At 35.7% G+C, this 17,308-nt stretch overlaps 1 protein-coding gene across 1 annotated transcript in view; it reads left to right on the forward strand.

Annotated features, from left to right (window-relative positions):
- CFAP47 (cilia and flagella associated protein 47) overlaps positions 1-17,308 on the forward strand; it is a gene marked incomplete at both ends in the record, with an annotated part of 261,624 nt that overhangs the window by 216,312 nt on the left and 28,004 nt on the right. The window contains 3 exons of the mRNA XM_084200984.1: positions 7,704-7,863; positions 8,482-8,573; positions 12,631-12,783. Of these exons, the coding sequence (XP_084057110.1) occupies positions 7,704-7,863; positions 8,482-8,573; positions 12,631-12,783 (405 nt within the window). The remainder of the gene's footprint in view (positions 1-7,703; positions 7,864-8,481; positions 8,574-12,630; positions 12,784-17,308) is intronic.

A 17,308-nucleotide genomic window follows, 5' to 3' on the forward strand; every position in this document is an offset into this window, starting at 1 on the left:
AGCAGAGGGGCAAGAGAGGTTGAGTGGGTTGAGTAGATTTTCTTTTACTGAAGTAGAGAATGTAAGATCCTATTGTTAAAAAATAGGGCCATCATATCTCTCCACTCAGCTCAGCACTCTCCATCCACACTGAGTTTATGGTCTTCTATATAATTAATCTCTCCTGAGAATGTCAGTTATCTTAACAAGTGTGCAGAACTAAAATGAATATTTAGCTTAGGAAAGAAAAATTGATCTAACGTAACTGAGTTTGTACTTTTCTATTGTTTATTCTGTCACAAATAGAATCACTCAGAGAAGAGGTCTAGTAATGCATCTTTCAAAGTGCTGATTTGGAAGAGGTTTTGCATCTTTTTCTTCAACTTTGAAGTTTATTTCCTGCTTTCAGTGACTCTGGATCTAAGACATTATTATGTTGCAGACATTTAGATTTTGGATGCCAGAATGATCTACAGAGTTTTATCAATGTAAAATTGTCATCAGGAAAATGAGGATGCTAAACAATTTTTAAATAGATGAACTGGTCAAAAGAGGATGGAGTAGATCTATCAACTCTCAGATTATTGGAGGAAAAAAATAGATTTGGACGGAGAAAGCAAGAGAAACTGTCAGTACAGCATGAAGTTTTAAAACAAGTGTTGGACCATAGGATAAGTAGAAAACTTAATATTTTCATTCTTGATTAGTCTTCACTCCTTACTCTTACCTGCCAGATAACTTGGATATAATCGTCTGGCCTTCCCCACACATTCTGCTCTCTGTCTGCCATGGCTTCATTTTGCAAGTTACTGTCTATGCCTGTTACCCTTTTGCTGGTTCCTCAAGTGCTTTGTTTGTTCATTTTTCCATCCCTGTTGCTGAACTATTCTCTGGCTTTTCAATTATTTTCCTTCTCTGACATTTGCCTTGTGTTGCTCTGTACTGCTCAGTTCAGCCTTGCTTCCTTACTGTTCTCAGGTCCTTCATTTGGATGTGGCTTTCCTGATGTGCTGCCCAACTGGATTTCTGTCAAATGAACCCCAAGCCCATCACCCCAGCACCCCTGAAAGAAAATTGCAAAGATACACCATAGTGTCAAGACAAGGGCATAAGGTGACAGCAGAGATGTAAAGTAAAATGAAATGTGGCACCTATATGAATGTGGCTCCATTTTCTGTTTGATTTTTAGACAGGTCTGTAATAACTACCCAAAGTCAAAGCTACAGATGTCAGAGTTCAGAGATAAGAGCAGGTTCAGAGTTCAGAGATAGAGGTGATCTACGATAAATCAGTTTAGGTTTTCACATGATTTGTGTTTTACTGCAGAAGAATATTACATCAAAATTTATAATCAGATGTGATTGGGAAGTGATGGAGACTTTGTTGTGAAATGCATTAAGTGGCAGTTTTATATTGGAGTTTAAAAAATGTTGTTATTTTAGTCTCAATAAGAGAATGTGACTTTCATGATCTCTTTTACATGTATTTTTTAAAGTTTTCTCAGAGTTAAAGATCTTAAGTATGATTTTGCTTGTATTGGTTCTCAGCAGAGAAATTAATTACTCTACTTGGCAACATTTTTTCCTCTGTATTTAACAATTGTAAGCATAGTTGCTACTGCACTTCAACAGTAAATAAATATAATAGGTCAAAATATAATATCTGTCAAAATAATTGGTTTGATTTTTACTGAAAGCGCAATATAAGCTAATAGTTAGAGAAGGATACTTTTATAGATGGAAGGAAAACTTTATACTTGGCCTTTCAGACATTCTTCATTTAAAAACAAAATAAATTGCATTAAATGAAACAACATATTTAATTACTGAGCCCTGTTCTCAATCCATTTATTTTAATCTAAATAGCAAGTGTTTAACTTGTATCCATTATTTTGTACCAGAAAGAAATTATTCTAAATGAAAAATCTTAATTAAATAATCCAGAAAGTCTCTGCCAGAAGTATGCAAAATTGTATTAATACAAGATCATAAAATGGTAAACAAATCTTACAAACATGCTCTAATGCAGTTTATTGTGTGCTTATGGTAGTGATGTTGTGAAGCCTTTATTTGTGCCATGTCTTTCTTAAAGCAACTTATAAAGTTTTAACCAGTCATTTGTGAAATTGTTTAGTACCATCTGAGCTGCATATTCATTACTTAACTTTTAGTAATTCATCAGCTCAGAGGGATTTTAATATTCTGTATAAGTACCAGAAGGGAGGGTGCAAAAAGGATGGAAAAAGGAATTTTTCAGTGTTGCCCAATGACAGGCAACACAGAAATTCTCATCTGAGCAAAGGGAACGCTTTTTTTACTGTGAGCAAGATTGAGCACTGGAACAGGTTACCCAGAAAAATTATGGAGTCTCCATCCTTGGAGATGTCCAAAGCCCTTTTAGATGTGTTCCAGGTAGGTGACTCTGCTGGGAGAGAGGTATTGGACCATTTGTCTGTCAGCTTCAGGTATTCTGGGATTCAGGATTTTGTGAAACTGCCAGAGGAAAGGGAAAACACAACTCTACCTCTTGGTGCAAGTATCTGTAATTCATGAAGCTGAGAGTCCCCAGGAAATGCAATCTTGTGGGCCATCTGTGAAAGGAACCTCTCTTGCACCCCACTTACCTAAATGAACTTTACTGAAGGAAGGAAAATGATTATGTAAATATTAAAACATGAGATGCAGCAAATTTAATTTTTGGCTTTTTGCATGGTTATTTTATTAGATCTTTTACTTACCTATTTGTATGGGACTTGAAATACCTTGAAGTGCATTATGTTCCATTTTATTTGTCCCAGAGAAGATGCAAATAGAAGTATTCAGCTTCTTTGCCTTCAACTGCACCCAAAATCTAATTGTTTGTCAGGGTGATCTCTTGTTCTGCCTTTGTGCTTTCCCTTTGTAGGGTGCACTGTTTATCACATATCACCTGCAATTCACTGACAAAATTATCTGTTTCTGGTTTTGCAAACAAGGATGCATTTTATGTGAATTCTTAAAAACAGAAGGAAGACAAAGCCTCTTGATCTATCATGACCTCTGCATTCCAGAAGCACAGAACTGTTTAGGTGGTAAGGAACCTCTTGAGATCATCTTGTCCATCCAAACCCTCTGTGGCACAAGCAGGGTCATCTCCATCAGGTGGTCCAGGACCATGTCCACTCAAATTCTGAATATCTCCACAGATGGAGGCTGTTGGCTGTTGTATGATGACTGCCAATTCAGAAAATTTTATTTATATTTACTCATTGAGACCAAATAATTATAATACTGATGTAGCACAAAACAAGGAATATTTTGTTCCTTGCCATCAAAACCAACAGGCTACTAATCTCACAGTTTTTTAATTAGAATCCATAACAAGGGATTGTGATCGTTTTTTAATGAAAGGGAATAAAAAATTTCAGCAGCCTCATTGGAAGCACTAAAAAAAAGAGAAAAAGATGCAAACAAAAATGGACCCACCTTTAATAAGAGTCAAGGCAGAAATGTTGTCTGTTCTTTATTAGAGTCTTGGGGTTTAGCAATGACACACTTCTGAGAGGTGCTATAAAAGATCTTAGTTTGCATATGTGAACTAGAACTTTATCTCTTCCAGCAGATGAAAAGAAATTAATACCTAGGTTTGACTTTTTCAATGCATTTTTTTGATACTAGTGTGCTCACAATAGCTCACTCTTTGCTATCTGATGTCAGTTCTTTTCTGGATGAGTTCCTTGAGAAGAAATTAGCAATAATTCCCCAGCAGCAGCTGCTGTGTATGAATATTCTGGAGGTTGCCCTTTACAGATTCTGAGGATAATAGGTGAAAACAGACCTAATTATAGTGAGTTGACATTTACATGGCCAGTGCTAATTTTAGCAGAGCTGTTTGTGGGTTTAATCAAAATGCTGCTATAGTAATTTTAATGGAGAAACTATCAAGAAAACAAACAAATAAAAGTAACCCCTCCTAAATGATTCTTCATGAGACTTCAACAAGATTTTCTGAGCTCTGTCTCATCTCTCTTTTTCAATTAAAGGAGACTGAACTGAGTGTTCTTCTTCTGGGTAAAATCAATGGGAGGCACTCAGATGCAGCAGAATTAAGGGCAGTGAATCAGGGAGATGCACTTCAACATCTAGAAAAGCTACCTGCAAAGCACCTTACTAATATGAAAAATACATGGCTTTAGGTTAAAGTTCAATGGGAGGATGACATATTGCAGAATATTTTGTTCCTTGCCATCACAGTTTAATTACCCTGGCACTGCCTGGTATGCTTGCTCTTAACACTTTTTCTTAATCTACTGTGGAGGCAAAAAATGCATTGCTACCCATCTGTATTCCTTCCAAATCATATCCCAGCTATTGGCATCCCCTGCTGCTTGAATTTTAGCTCTCAAAGTCCTGAGCTTTCTAGGGCTGACACAAAAGATACACAGAACTCAACCACAGTGCAGTGTCCCAAAGAATTGTAGCCAGAAATTTGAAATATACTCATTGTGATTTATTATCTAATCCAGTTCTGAGTTCTAGGCTTGGTGCCTGAGGAATCTTTTACAGAATCAGTGTTCTCCAGCAGCCTCTGGGGAGGCTAGAGGCAAGGCTTAATAAAAGGTTGCATAAAAATGAAATGAGGGAGCATGCAGAGCTCCACACATTTTTTTTGTAAGTCACTTGACTCAAATTGCAGCCCTTGGTTTGAGTCAGATGCCTTCAGTCTTTAATGGGTCAGTGAGCTTACTCTGCTAAATGTAGCTGTTTCCTGATGGGCTGTAGGACAGTGAAATAGTGAGGTATTATCAAAATCTGGCCCAAAGCTTTTTATCAAATGGGATGTACCCATTTTGTACCCAAAAGCTTTTCTGAAAATGTTCAGAAAAGGGACTTGCTGTGGATTTCTTACCCAGAATTTGTGTATATTCATTGCAATAAAATAATTGCACAAAGGCAAGGGATCAGTTTTTGGTATCCCTGGCAGAGTACTTGAGGTCCCAGGCAAGTAGGTAACACTGATTTTTATTTAAGTTGTACACAGAGCTATTTTTGTGTGCTAGCCCACATTCTCTAAATGGGAAAGAAAAAATAAAAGCAAATTATATTTGCCATTATGCCTATTTTATCATCTTATTAACTAGCCAAAATCATAATGAAATAAATCTGTATTAGCAGTTAATGATCAGTTGGTTAGTTGACAGCTACAGGCAAGCATGGTGATACAAAAATTACTATTATTATGAACATCTTCTATTAAGAAGATTTTTTTAAATTAAAAATGTGAATACAGTTTGTTTCAATGGCAATATTATAAAATTTGTCTTTTCATGATCTTTAATAACCAATTTTCTGCCAGAATGACCCAGAATGCTATCATATGGATTCTGTATTAAAATCTATTTTAAAAACCCAAAGGGCTCTGTCCTGTAACAGGCATCATTAAGCTACAATTCAAAATATGTAATGTGATGTATATAACTAGTTATAAGTTTACAGTCTGTTCTATTTGCCATCTGTTAAAAGCTTTGCAAATGAAACTTAAGGATGCGCTGTAATGGTGTTACAAAGTGTTTACATTTTTTTGGTATCCATGTATGAGTGGATTCAAAGCAATCTAATTGCAAATATATCCTGAAGTATACTCTTCTGTTTTAAAGATATTACATGACATTGTCTTAACTAGAACAGAGTAAGCCCAAAGTGGGCAAATCCCAGCAGAGAGCTGACACCTCTCTCACTGGGGGAGAACAGTGTGTCAGTGCTGTAGTGGGTTTGTGATCCAGAGGGGTGGATCCCAGTTCAGATGCCTTCTGGAGTATTGTGACTATGCCTGATATCAGCTTATTTATTTCAGATGTTAGATTAAAAATGAGTTGCTAATTTGAAAAGATTTTCTCTTTGACCATGTGGTTGCCAATAATACATGTATATGTAGTGTATCTTTTAAATTTGGGTATGGGCTTGATAGATAATGCCTCAAAGATCTAAAGGATCATCTTAAATTTTTCTCAAAATGAGAAAAAAATATAGTTTGTTTTTTTCATTTAGATACTAACATTTTAATGGATTTTTAATTAGGATATTTTCAAGCTCTTTCATGATACAAAACTTTTCAGGTAATTATTTCAAAGGCAAATTGTTCTTGCCATGATGAACTCTTACAAATACACAAGAATTAAGCAATCACAAATGCAAAGCAGCTGGTTAATTTTCATAATTACTATATGATAAACCTCTTACACACAGAAATTCAGATATGTTTAGGTAAGAGCTTCCTATGGCTTTTCCCATTTGTAATAAAGTGGGGCAGTGGTCTATATGTGATGTCCTGAGGCCTCTTTAACTGGGAGAGGTAGAAACCCTGCAGAGTTGTGTGGTTTTAAATATTCAAAACTTTCCTGATTTAAAATTGATTTTCCCATCTTTATTTGGTTAGTTTATATTCCTTTAAGAGTGTTTCTAGCAAAAAGCTTATTACCAATAGACTTTATCATTAAATGCTGGTAGGGAGTTAGTGCAGAGGAGGAGTCCAGACTCGTGTTCTGTGTTTTGGAGGGTTTTTCAAACCCTTCTCTCCTTCCCTGATGTGACGTGAACTTTTTTTTCTTTCTGGCCATTCCTGTATTCCTGTCTGACATCATTTTATTTAGTCTCCCAACACTTCCACCTTCATTCCCAAACTTCTGTGCATCCACCTTTTTCTCCATTTCATCCTTCCCAAGACTGCATTACAATTCCCTACCATCCATTCTTCTACAACTCTCAGCCCTGAGGTCTTCACCCTTGAGGAATTTTGGCTGGAGGAAGGGAACCATTTGGAGCACCAGGTGAAATTTCCTTGCTGACAGCTTTTGAGCATGAAGCCACCTGTGGTGATCAAAGAAACAATCTCCAGGAGGGTGCTGCATGTCCGGTCATTCTCAGGGAGTGATACCCACAGACCTGCATCAGCTTCCATTCATTGTAGACAGTGTGAAATATTATCACAAAAACTGATTCAAATCCTAATGTAGAAGCAGTTACACATAACTAAGAGGATTTTCTGCAGATAGAATTAAAGCTAAACCCTAACCCTGAGGTGTCATTTCCTGCAAATTCCAAGAATTCTTTTCAAACAAAGAGCTTTGTAGTTAAAAGACTGATTTACTTGTTCTACTCTGTGTAATCTTTAGATTATTTCTGAAGTAGCCAAGGTAGATGTTCTGACACTTGGCAGACTGGCAAGTCACTGGAAAAAGGCCCTTTAAGATTGAAAGTATCAGGTTGCCCTCATTACAGACAATATAAGTTTAGTTTGGTTTTTTTTTACTCTCTTAAAAGCAAAATCAGTCACATAAAAGATCATATGGAAAAGGCATGGTTTGTATCAATAATAATGATGGTTCTTTTAAATATACTATAGTTGTCTTGAATGTGAGCATTTGTTTTTGGATTGATCTTTTTAATGCAGTGTTACTCACAGATGTAACTCACAGCTGAAAAATCATGACTTAGGACCTACAAAATCATGGGATTGACATGCGTATGTTACACATGATCTCTGAATATTAAATGTGGGCTATTCACTTAATTGTGGCTTTGTTTTGAGGTTGGTTTTTTTTTTGGTAGGAAAGGCAGGGGATGACCATACAATATGATAAAAGGTTAAACAGTGATTAAAAAAGAAAAAGGGAAAGATGTGAGTAAAATGATAGAAAATATTTTGAAAACTTCCAAAATACCACAACAATCTGTTCCATCTTGCAGGAATCCGATTAACTCCAAAAGAAAAACTGGAAATCCCTGTGTTATTCTTGCCAACTGAGATGAAAATTTATAAAGCAGTGGTGGTAATTCATGTAATGAGGGAAAACGGTGAGAACTGGCCTTATGAGGTTACTGCTGAATCAAATACAGACTTAAGAAGGTAATTTATTCTAATAGGAAAGGAAAAAGTAGTTGAGATGCTCAATGCTATCACCATTTATCCCATTGACTATTCATGTGTAGCTCCCAAGGGCAGTCCAGTGTCTGATTTTGAGGGCAGTGGGTATCCATCAAAAGCTTTTAATGTACCCTGCAAAGTATGCAGGTTCAGGGTAAGATATCTGTCTGTTTTAATACCTATCTATTCTCACTTTAAATAAAGAAAATGTAAAGTACTGGCTGCTGGTGCAGTTATGGATATTAAGCAAATGAAACCTGTTAGTGCCTCTGTTTTTTCAGTGTATTTGGGACAATAATGATTCTCATCCCGATATTTTTAGGTAATTCATAAATTGCAGAAATCTTATCTCAGTGTAAACATAACCTGACAAAATGCAGATCAGGCCAAATGTTTGCACATCTATAATGTTTGAATACATTAAGGGGATTTAAGTTATAGCTGATATATTTAGCTGGATTTTATTCCATATTTTTCTCAGATCTGGTTAGCGTTACAGCATACAATAGAATAGAGTCTAACCTTTCCAACAACTCTTAATTGTAGATTACTTTGGAAACAGAATTTTCAGCAGTCTAAATGATACTTGTATTTTTCTAGAAATGTTATTGTAGCAGAGAATGGGGAAACTCAGGGAATACTCTGGATGTATCCCATTACTGGAACACCTGAAGCACCACCACAGAAAGCAGGTAGGTAATGCTTGAAAAAAGCTTGAACAATATATTTAAGAATATTTAGGAAAATCAAATAATCAGTTATATTCTCACCTGCTTGTTCACAAGAATTTGTAGCAGTGCTTGGCTATATCTTAAAAAAAGATAAAATCACATATTAAAAATAAAATCTTCTCCCACTTCCAAAGCAAATCTAGATCATTACTTTGTTTTTATTGTGGATAAAAGGAATCGGGGGCAGTTGTAAATCTTAAGGCCTGTGCCCTTTAGTATCCTGGTTTGAGTTAATCCTGAGTTTGAGAACTGAAGGTAAGCTGAGCAAAGGACTGACTTAAGGGTAGACTTCTTGCATATTCAGAGCACCCTTCTGGAGAGCCTACAGGGTGCAAAATATTGGAGTAGATGTTTGCTGCTTCTCTCAGCCTTGAATTTGAATTCTTCATCAAAACCAGAAGATAAAGTAGTGTAAACAGCAGTAAGTTTTCTCCTTGCTCTTTGAAAGTAAACTTGCATTAAAAGATTAAGATATTCTTGGAGATTGCTTGCTTGTTTTGGGGATAGCAAATGCTTATATATTTGACCATCTGTATTTTTAATTCTGGAGCTACAAAACAGGAAGCTGTGAACACCTTTTTAAATCTATAACCCTGAAACTACAGCTCAATGTGAAAATGTGGACCAATTCTATACCAGCTTGTCCTTTCAGCTTACTTTTTGTGGATTGAATCAGTGAATAAAATAACTTTCTACATTAAATGTATTAAGACACAGAGACAGTTTCTGAAAAAACATAGATATTTGCACTGTCATTAATTTATATTGCTTAAGGACTCTTTACTTGTAGACAAATGCCAATTATGTGGTATTAATTAGAGCTTTCATCTCATTAATTTGTACTTTAATACCTTAAGGAATGAAACAGAATATTATCATGTAATCAACTGTTGCCCAAAATGACGGCTTTAATGAGTCTCATTAGCATTAGAGCCATGTATATGAATGTGGGTGTTTGTTGTGTTGTTTAAAGCTGTTGTGCAATTCAGTGGCACTCCTCAAGATAAATCTCCCTTTTATTGGGCTGTTGCTTTCATTGAAATCACAGAATCATTAAGGTTGGAAAAGACCTCTAAAATCATTGAGTCCAACCATTAACTCCATGTAACCATGTCCCTAAGTACCACATCTCTGTGGTTTCTGAATGTTTTCAGGTGTGATGATTCCCCCAGTTCTCTGACCACCTGACCACCCTTTCCATCATATAAATTTTCCATGAAGAAATTTTTCCCAATATCCAATCTAATCCTCCCTTGAGGTCATTTCCTCTTGTCCTGTCCCTTGTTACTTGGGAGAAGAGATTGACCCCCACCTGGTCACACTGTCCTTCCAGGTGGTTCTAGAGATGGAGGTGGTCTCTCCTGAACCTCCTTTTCTTCAGGCTAGACACCCCCAACTCCCTCAGTCACTCTTAATCTCGAGACTCTTGCCCAGCTCCACTGTCCTGTGGGCTCACTCCTGCCCCTCAATGTCCCTCCTGAACTGAGTGGCCAGAGCTGCACACAGCGCTCAAGGTGGCCTCCCCAGTGCCCAGTACAGGGGGACAGTCACTGCCCTGGTCTTGCCGGCCATGCTGTTCCTGATCCAGGCCAGGTTCCACTGGCCTTCTTGGCTACCTGGGCACATCTGAGCTCATCTTCAGACTATTTTTAAACATCCCCAAGTCCTTCTCCACTGGGAAGCTTTCCAGCCATTCTTTCCCAAGCCTGGGGCATTGCCTGGGGTTGTTCTGCTCCAAGTGCAGAACCCAATGCTTTCTATTTAAGTTATGAATTAAAATGTGTAGCATTCATGAATTGCATAAGTGATCTCACTTCTGTATATGATCAGAAGCTCACATACAATCAGCCCTTAAGTAATTTCAAATTCCTTAATGCTTTTTTAAAACAACAAAACTAAATTGCAGCATATTTATAACTGTTATCCATTAGTTTATGTTCAATAAATGTTTGTAATACATAAAAATGCATTGCATTAATTTTGAATACATATTGTTCTTTGGCCATCAGGATGTTATGTAGGGCTAATATTTTTTTCTCAAGGACAAACTAGGTCTTTCAAGAATGTCCCAGAAAACAGAAATAGGTGTTTGCAAGTGTGTTTATGGAATTTTCCATTCCTATTTTGATTCTGAAAGCCTATGGTTTTCAGTTATAATTGGGCATTTAGAAAACTTACATTGCAAGGCATAAATCCAAATCAGGTAGTAATAAGAAATCTACTTTAAAAAAAATATAATGATCAAGAGTATTGTCATCTCTCTAAATGCAGGCATTTATTAGAATTGCCTGGAGGCTGCAGGTTTCTGTGTCAAAAACCCAAGCTGCTTTGCTGGTACATTAAAGAGTTCATCTTTGGTCATTCTTATTTGCATCTTAATATACTTAAACTTCTAGAAGTCACTTGGCTTTCTATCTCACGAAACCAATTAAAATGATCAGTGGTCACAACCCATGTAGTACATGTTAAGTAGATGATACCTTGGCTATCTTATAGAAGTGATTACAAGTGGAGGGTCATCCAGAATATTATTTTAATTCTGGTAGAGTGTAGAGTCAAAGAAGCATGTTTAATTGGAGGGGGCAATTTTAATTGGAGGAGGCCACTGGGGGTCCTCTAATTCAACCACCTGCTCAAGGGCAGCTTGCTCAGGGACTTGTCCAGTCAAATCTTAGATATCTCTGAATTTTATTCATAAATATTATTCAGTCATTTTGGAAAAAGAAAATGTAAAATCAATTTTGGTAGTAAGATGAATTGTAGAATAGAACATGACACAATGTGCACACAGTAATCTGAAACATTTGGTAAACTAGTGGAATACAGAGAATATAATCTATTTTTAAATATTGATTTAAAACTGTATTTATATATTGTCATACATTTAAACAAAAAAGATGTGCATTTACCTATTTCAGTAACTCTCCCTCATGGAAATTCTGAGAGATCTCTAGAAATTACTTAAACAGGGAAAGACCAAGGGAGAAAGGAAGTTACCTGAACTCGTGTAGTTATCTATTTTGCAGAATAAATAAAGTTCCAGACCTGAAAGTTGAAGCTAAATAAAAATTATATTAAAAGGAGGTTTCCTTCTTATTTTATTAAACACTGCATATTGATTCACCACAATATGGTTCCAAATTATTGATCATTAATTCCTCATGTTAACTTCAGAGTTAATTTTTGAAGAAACATTGGGTCTAACTCTGATGAAAATGACTTTTACAGATCTTGAAACTAAAAAGTATGTGGTCAGCTGTTCTTTTTCATGTTGATTCCCAGAACACTAGGAAGTTCTTAGTCTTTGGGAAAACATTTTTTTCAGTGCTTTTATGTAATTTCCTTATTTTTCTGTGCTATTAAATAAGAAAAGGCAAAAAAAAAAAAAAAAAAAACCACCAAAAAACTATTGAAATAAGCTTTATAAAAACTAGTGTAATAGCTAAAACCTAACAACTTTGTAATGAAAAAGACATACTTTGGAAGCAGTAAATTAAAGTCACTTACTGAAATAAAAGAAGTTCTGTGATGCTTCAAACAGAAACTCATGTGAGAATGCTTTTTATTCTGGAATATTTCTATTAAAGTTGAAGTTTTAACAACAGTATTCTTAAACTAAGAAAGCAAAGAGTAACTTAATATTCTTTCATTTAATCGTAAAACCTTTAATTTTTTTTGGTTTTGTTTCAATCTTCCTTTCTTACTGGCATATTTCAAACTATGCCATAATTCCTGTTAGCAGTTGAACTAAAGTGAAGATATATTTAATGATTAAAGATAAGAGAGAAATTTGAAATTGCTGTTGGGAACTAACTGGAGAGATTTTTGTTTGCTTAGCAATATTTTCTACTACTTCACCACAACAGAACAGTAGAAAGTGGAGGTTGGGAAAAGCTTTTAGTTGTCTTGCTTCTTACTGGAATTCTTTCTCTAAGCACATGTAGCTATTGTGTTTCATTTCTTTGTTAAGATCATGGTGCCAGTGCTTTGCAAAAAAGATGTTTTTGCTTTTCTGTAGTTGTGATACGCTGTCAAGCCAGGCAGAGGCTGGAGCAGAGGGTGGAGCTGCTGCTGATTGGTGTCATGCCTGATGCCACTGATCTGCCTGATGCAGGGAGCTCTGCCACGGCCGGCACGGAAGAGTCGTCCAGCACCCCAGAAGTCACTGATGGTGAGAATAGTTTTGATGTCATGCTATTTTAGCAAAATCTCAAATTAGTGTTTCACCAGATGTGCAGCTCTGTCATGGCAATGAGTGAGGTTTAGGCAAATCATCCCAGTTCATTTTTCTATCATTTTGCAAGTATAGGGTATTTGTTTAACTTTTTGTCTGCAGCTATGGGCACCTATAAACCTGAACCTTCCCTTTTTTTTTAAATTTTTCCTGGATGTAAGGCTTGCATTCACACAGTCTCTCCTTTAAAAGAGAGCCTGCACAAAGTCTTCAGTTGGAAGAAAATCTGTGTAAGCATTGCCAGGAGACATTTATCTGCAGGTTTAAAAGATGCATTCCCATCAGCAGGTCAATATTGGTATCAGAATGGATTGAAGAAGGAGGACTTTTTGAAAGAAGTGATAAAGCTTTCTAAAAGGATAGCTTCTACTTACTGTTAATCTGCTGAGGACACAGTGAAAATCAATTTATTCAGATACAGCAGCTGTTTAAAATATACCTCTGCTTGAAACAGAATGGCACAACAAATAAGTAATAAGGAAAGAATGCTTGTTACTGCTGTATCACCAGTATTTCTCTTATCAGTCATTGTTACTACAAAAAAATTGAAAATTGTGCACCTTGGAAAATTAACGTTCCATTTTGGGTTCAAAGTCATCATCCTTTATAAGGAAAATGGTATTTAAAAATTATGATACAAAACATGAGACAGACTAATGTGTGTTTAACTTAGCTGTAGATGAGGGAAGGGATTTCACCTGCACTCTGACTTTGTTCAAAGTGGTAAAAGATGAGTTTACAGATGTTGCTATAATTGCAGTCTATCAGGTAATCAGTTGCAAGGGTAGGCAAACTTGGCTTTTGTGTCCCTTTTCTGCCATTTACAGTCTGTTCCAACAGAGGCTGTGCAGCACTATCATGTTACACAACATGTCCTGCCAAATAACAGAAAAAGTGAATAGCTGTAAAAGGTAAATCAAGATGCATTACATCCTTCCTAGGAGGCCAATTTTCATGCAAACATGCACATGCTCTGCAGACTGATCAATGTAGTCTCAGATCAACAATTACTGTCCAAATCTTTAAATGGATTTTATTTCTGAAAGCTTTTAAAATATGAGGAGATCTTTTAAAAAGAGCTTGCAGAACATATGCTTACTGATTGGCTAATAGTCATAATTACTTTTTAAATTTTATATTTACTCATATTGCAGTGTCAAAGATAACTTATTTCCTGGGCATATTATCAACTTACACACCCATATTAAAAAGTGATAGTGGTAAATCCAGTAAAGCAAAAAGATGTGAAGTTGTCATTGTACATTCTTTCATCTTTGGAGAACTGTAAATGCTATTATGAAAATTCATTCAGCCTTTTGAGGACAGCTGTCCATCAAGATACAAAGACACCTTTTTTTTTTTTTTATCAGAGAGTAACAGATTTAGCTCATTATTGGCTGGTCATATATGCATGGGCTGCCTTAAACACACCTGGGCTATTTCCATCCAAAATGGTGGCGTGTTAATTGACAAGAAAAACATGCAGTGAGCAAGCTGAGGCAGCATTTTGAAACTCTTGCAGATTCATGATGTCTAGTTCTTGTTTTATTCATAGGAATAATTTATTAACACTGGCTGCTGCACATGGTACAAGACATTGATTTGGGGCATTGCATCTTTTTAAGTAAGAAGTCTGGTAATGAAATGCTTTGCACCCTAGGTAGTAAAATAATTTTTAACACTGTGCTTTTCATCGCTTTCAATGACATTTTAATGCCATTATTGATAGATGAATTTGAGGCCTGTTGGGAAGCAAATTAAATGGTACTATCTGAGCTTTTCTGCAGTCTACCAGTAATAACATAAATAAAAGCCTAAACCTTTAAGATAACAGTCTGGCACACTGTTCCTCATTTTTTTCTATTCTGAAAGGGTGATTCATCAGAGTGCCTGTGTGAAGAGTAGTAAGCACTTTTTACACCCAAGGAAAAATGATGATAATTACTGGCAGATCAGATTTAAACAGCTAATACTGTGCTTCAGTGTTTAAATTATTTGAACAAGTATAAATTCTTTTAAAGTGAAAAATCTTCAAACAGGTCTTTTACATAAAAAATTCAATTTTATCCAATACGGAGGAGTGCACTTAACACAGAAAGCTGCTACAATTTCTTAAGAAAGAGGGTGCAATCTAAATATTGTCTAGCTTTACTGACATAGTTTCTTGTTCAGAAGTCAGCAAAGTTCTAGGGATCAAATAATGAAAGCTTAATATTTTAAATATAGCAAGTAGCAAATACAGTGTGGCCCTTTTTAAAAATAATTTTCAGTTGCATTAAATGCATATTTTCAACCTAAGTGTATTTTTCATCTGTTTTCCTGCATATGGCTCTAAAGATGTCTTTTTCACTAAAAGAAATTTAAGAGCTGAGATTCATCCAAGAAAGTGAAGTTTGCTATTTTTTTAGGTTAAGTATTCAGTGGGGAATACAAACACATTTAATTTTCCACAGTTATCTGGAAAAAAAAAAAATCAAACGTTCACAAATCAGTTATGGATGTTTGACTGACATTTGACATTCACAACATTGTGTGTTTGTAGTGGTCCTTTGTAACCTTTCCCTTTCAATTGCTTCAGTTTATCTCATAAGCCAGCCATGAGGGCTGAGTGTTTCTCATTAACTTCTCTCATCTTTATTAATTCACTGCTCTCCTCACAGCCCAGCAGCTGGTCTAAGCTCCTTGCTCTGAATTTTTATTTCTGGGAAGGTTTCATGGCAGTTGCCTTGAGGGGAACAGTGCTACCCAGGTTCTGTAGGGTAGCACAGGTACGAGGTTGGTTTATGTTATGACCAAGTTTTAGAACCATTCTGAGCTCAGACTAAACAGATGGAGAGTTCAACTGCACCTGAGAGTGAAATAACAGTTTCCTGATATGCTAATCCATAATGTACATTGGCATCATTATACAAAGTTTATCTGTACCCTTTGTTTCACTTTGTTTTATAGCAATTCCCTAATATTCCTGAACCTCATCAGAATATTCAAAAGGCTCTATTTTCTTTCATTTAATTAAAGCAGCTCTTTGAAACCAGCAAAGAATAAAAACATATCCAAACACACATTAAAAAGCTGTTTTCCATCCCCAGCAGGATTTTGTGTTAGCCAGTGGGGTATGAATTACACTAAATTCCCATTTAATGTGGTGGATCTGGATCAGGAGGCTCACCTTTAAGATATAAGGTCAATAAAATTGGGTATGACCAAAGAAATCTTTGGAGACAAATAGACTTGATCACTCATCCAGAGATGTTAATATGATTGCTGATAAAGTGTAAGAGATCAATATTGGAAGCAATATGAAGAGGCTAATAATGATGAAGATGGCCCTATATCCTCCTTAAGCCATTTCTGTATTGTCAGAATTACTGTGGCATTATTTTTGAAATTATCCTTGAGGATGACAAAACTATAGCTATATAAATTAGATTTTCTTCCTATGCAAGAAATAAAAGAAAGGATAACAAAGTGTTTGTTTTGGATTAAGAGTTGATGAAAGCAGTGATCAATGGCAAAATGAAGCTGTTGACAAGAGGGTGAGCTAACAATTGAGACACTTTGTTATGGATTATTGCTTTTTTGTTAGGGGGTGACAACTTCTGATGGAAAAGAGAGAACTAGTAGAAGTCACAGTATAAAGCATCAGAGGAGAACTGAAAGTCTTAAATGGATTATTTTGTCATCTACATAATTTTTGTTTACATCTGCCTGTTTGTTTCTTTATTTATGACTGAAGCATGGGAGAGATTTGATGTATTGTTTATTTCCATTATTGAGCTGAAATAGTGCCAGGCATTTTAATGAAGAAGGTCAAATAGTTCTTGTTGATATACAAGGAAATCACTGGGTCCATTAAAAAAGAGAAAAAAATACAGCACTATTTTAATCTCATAAGTAAACCCTCCTACTGCCATTTCTTAATATAGAACAGTACAGTAACAACATATTCTGGCAAAAAAAAAGAACTTGTGAATTGTGAGCAGGTAGTTGGGAACTGCTTTTATTTCTGTTTACAGTCATCACTCATTTCTGTTTCCTTGCCATTTTATAAAATGTTAAAATCTGTAAGCCTTAGGAATGAGAAGCATCATTATGTTAATTAAAATTACTTTCTGATACTTATGCAAAATCATGCTCACTTTAAATATTTAACACTTAAAGGGAACCAGATCTATTATAAACTAATCTGTAGTTATTTTTTCAGCACCATAAAATTTCAAAAACAATAAATAATACAAAACCAGAAATAATTAAATTCTTCCAGGTGCTACTCTTTAGTGTGATGTAGAACCAGGAAAGTCCATGAGAAGTCCAAAAGAGCTGATTGACTAACCCAAATAATGTCTGAAACAAGAACACACGAATAGATATCCCTTGAAATTATTTGAGCTAGTGGATAAGAAAAACTTAGGCAATATAATTAGGTGGAGGAGTGTATTAATGACTTTAATTGCTCTATGTT

This window comes from Fringilla coelebs (genome assembly GCF_963513975.1).
Source record: "Fringilla coelebs genome assembly, chromosome: 2".
Taxonomy (NCBI): Eukaryota; Metazoa; Chordata; class Aves; order Passeriformes; family Fringillidae; genus Fringilla; species Fringilla coelebs.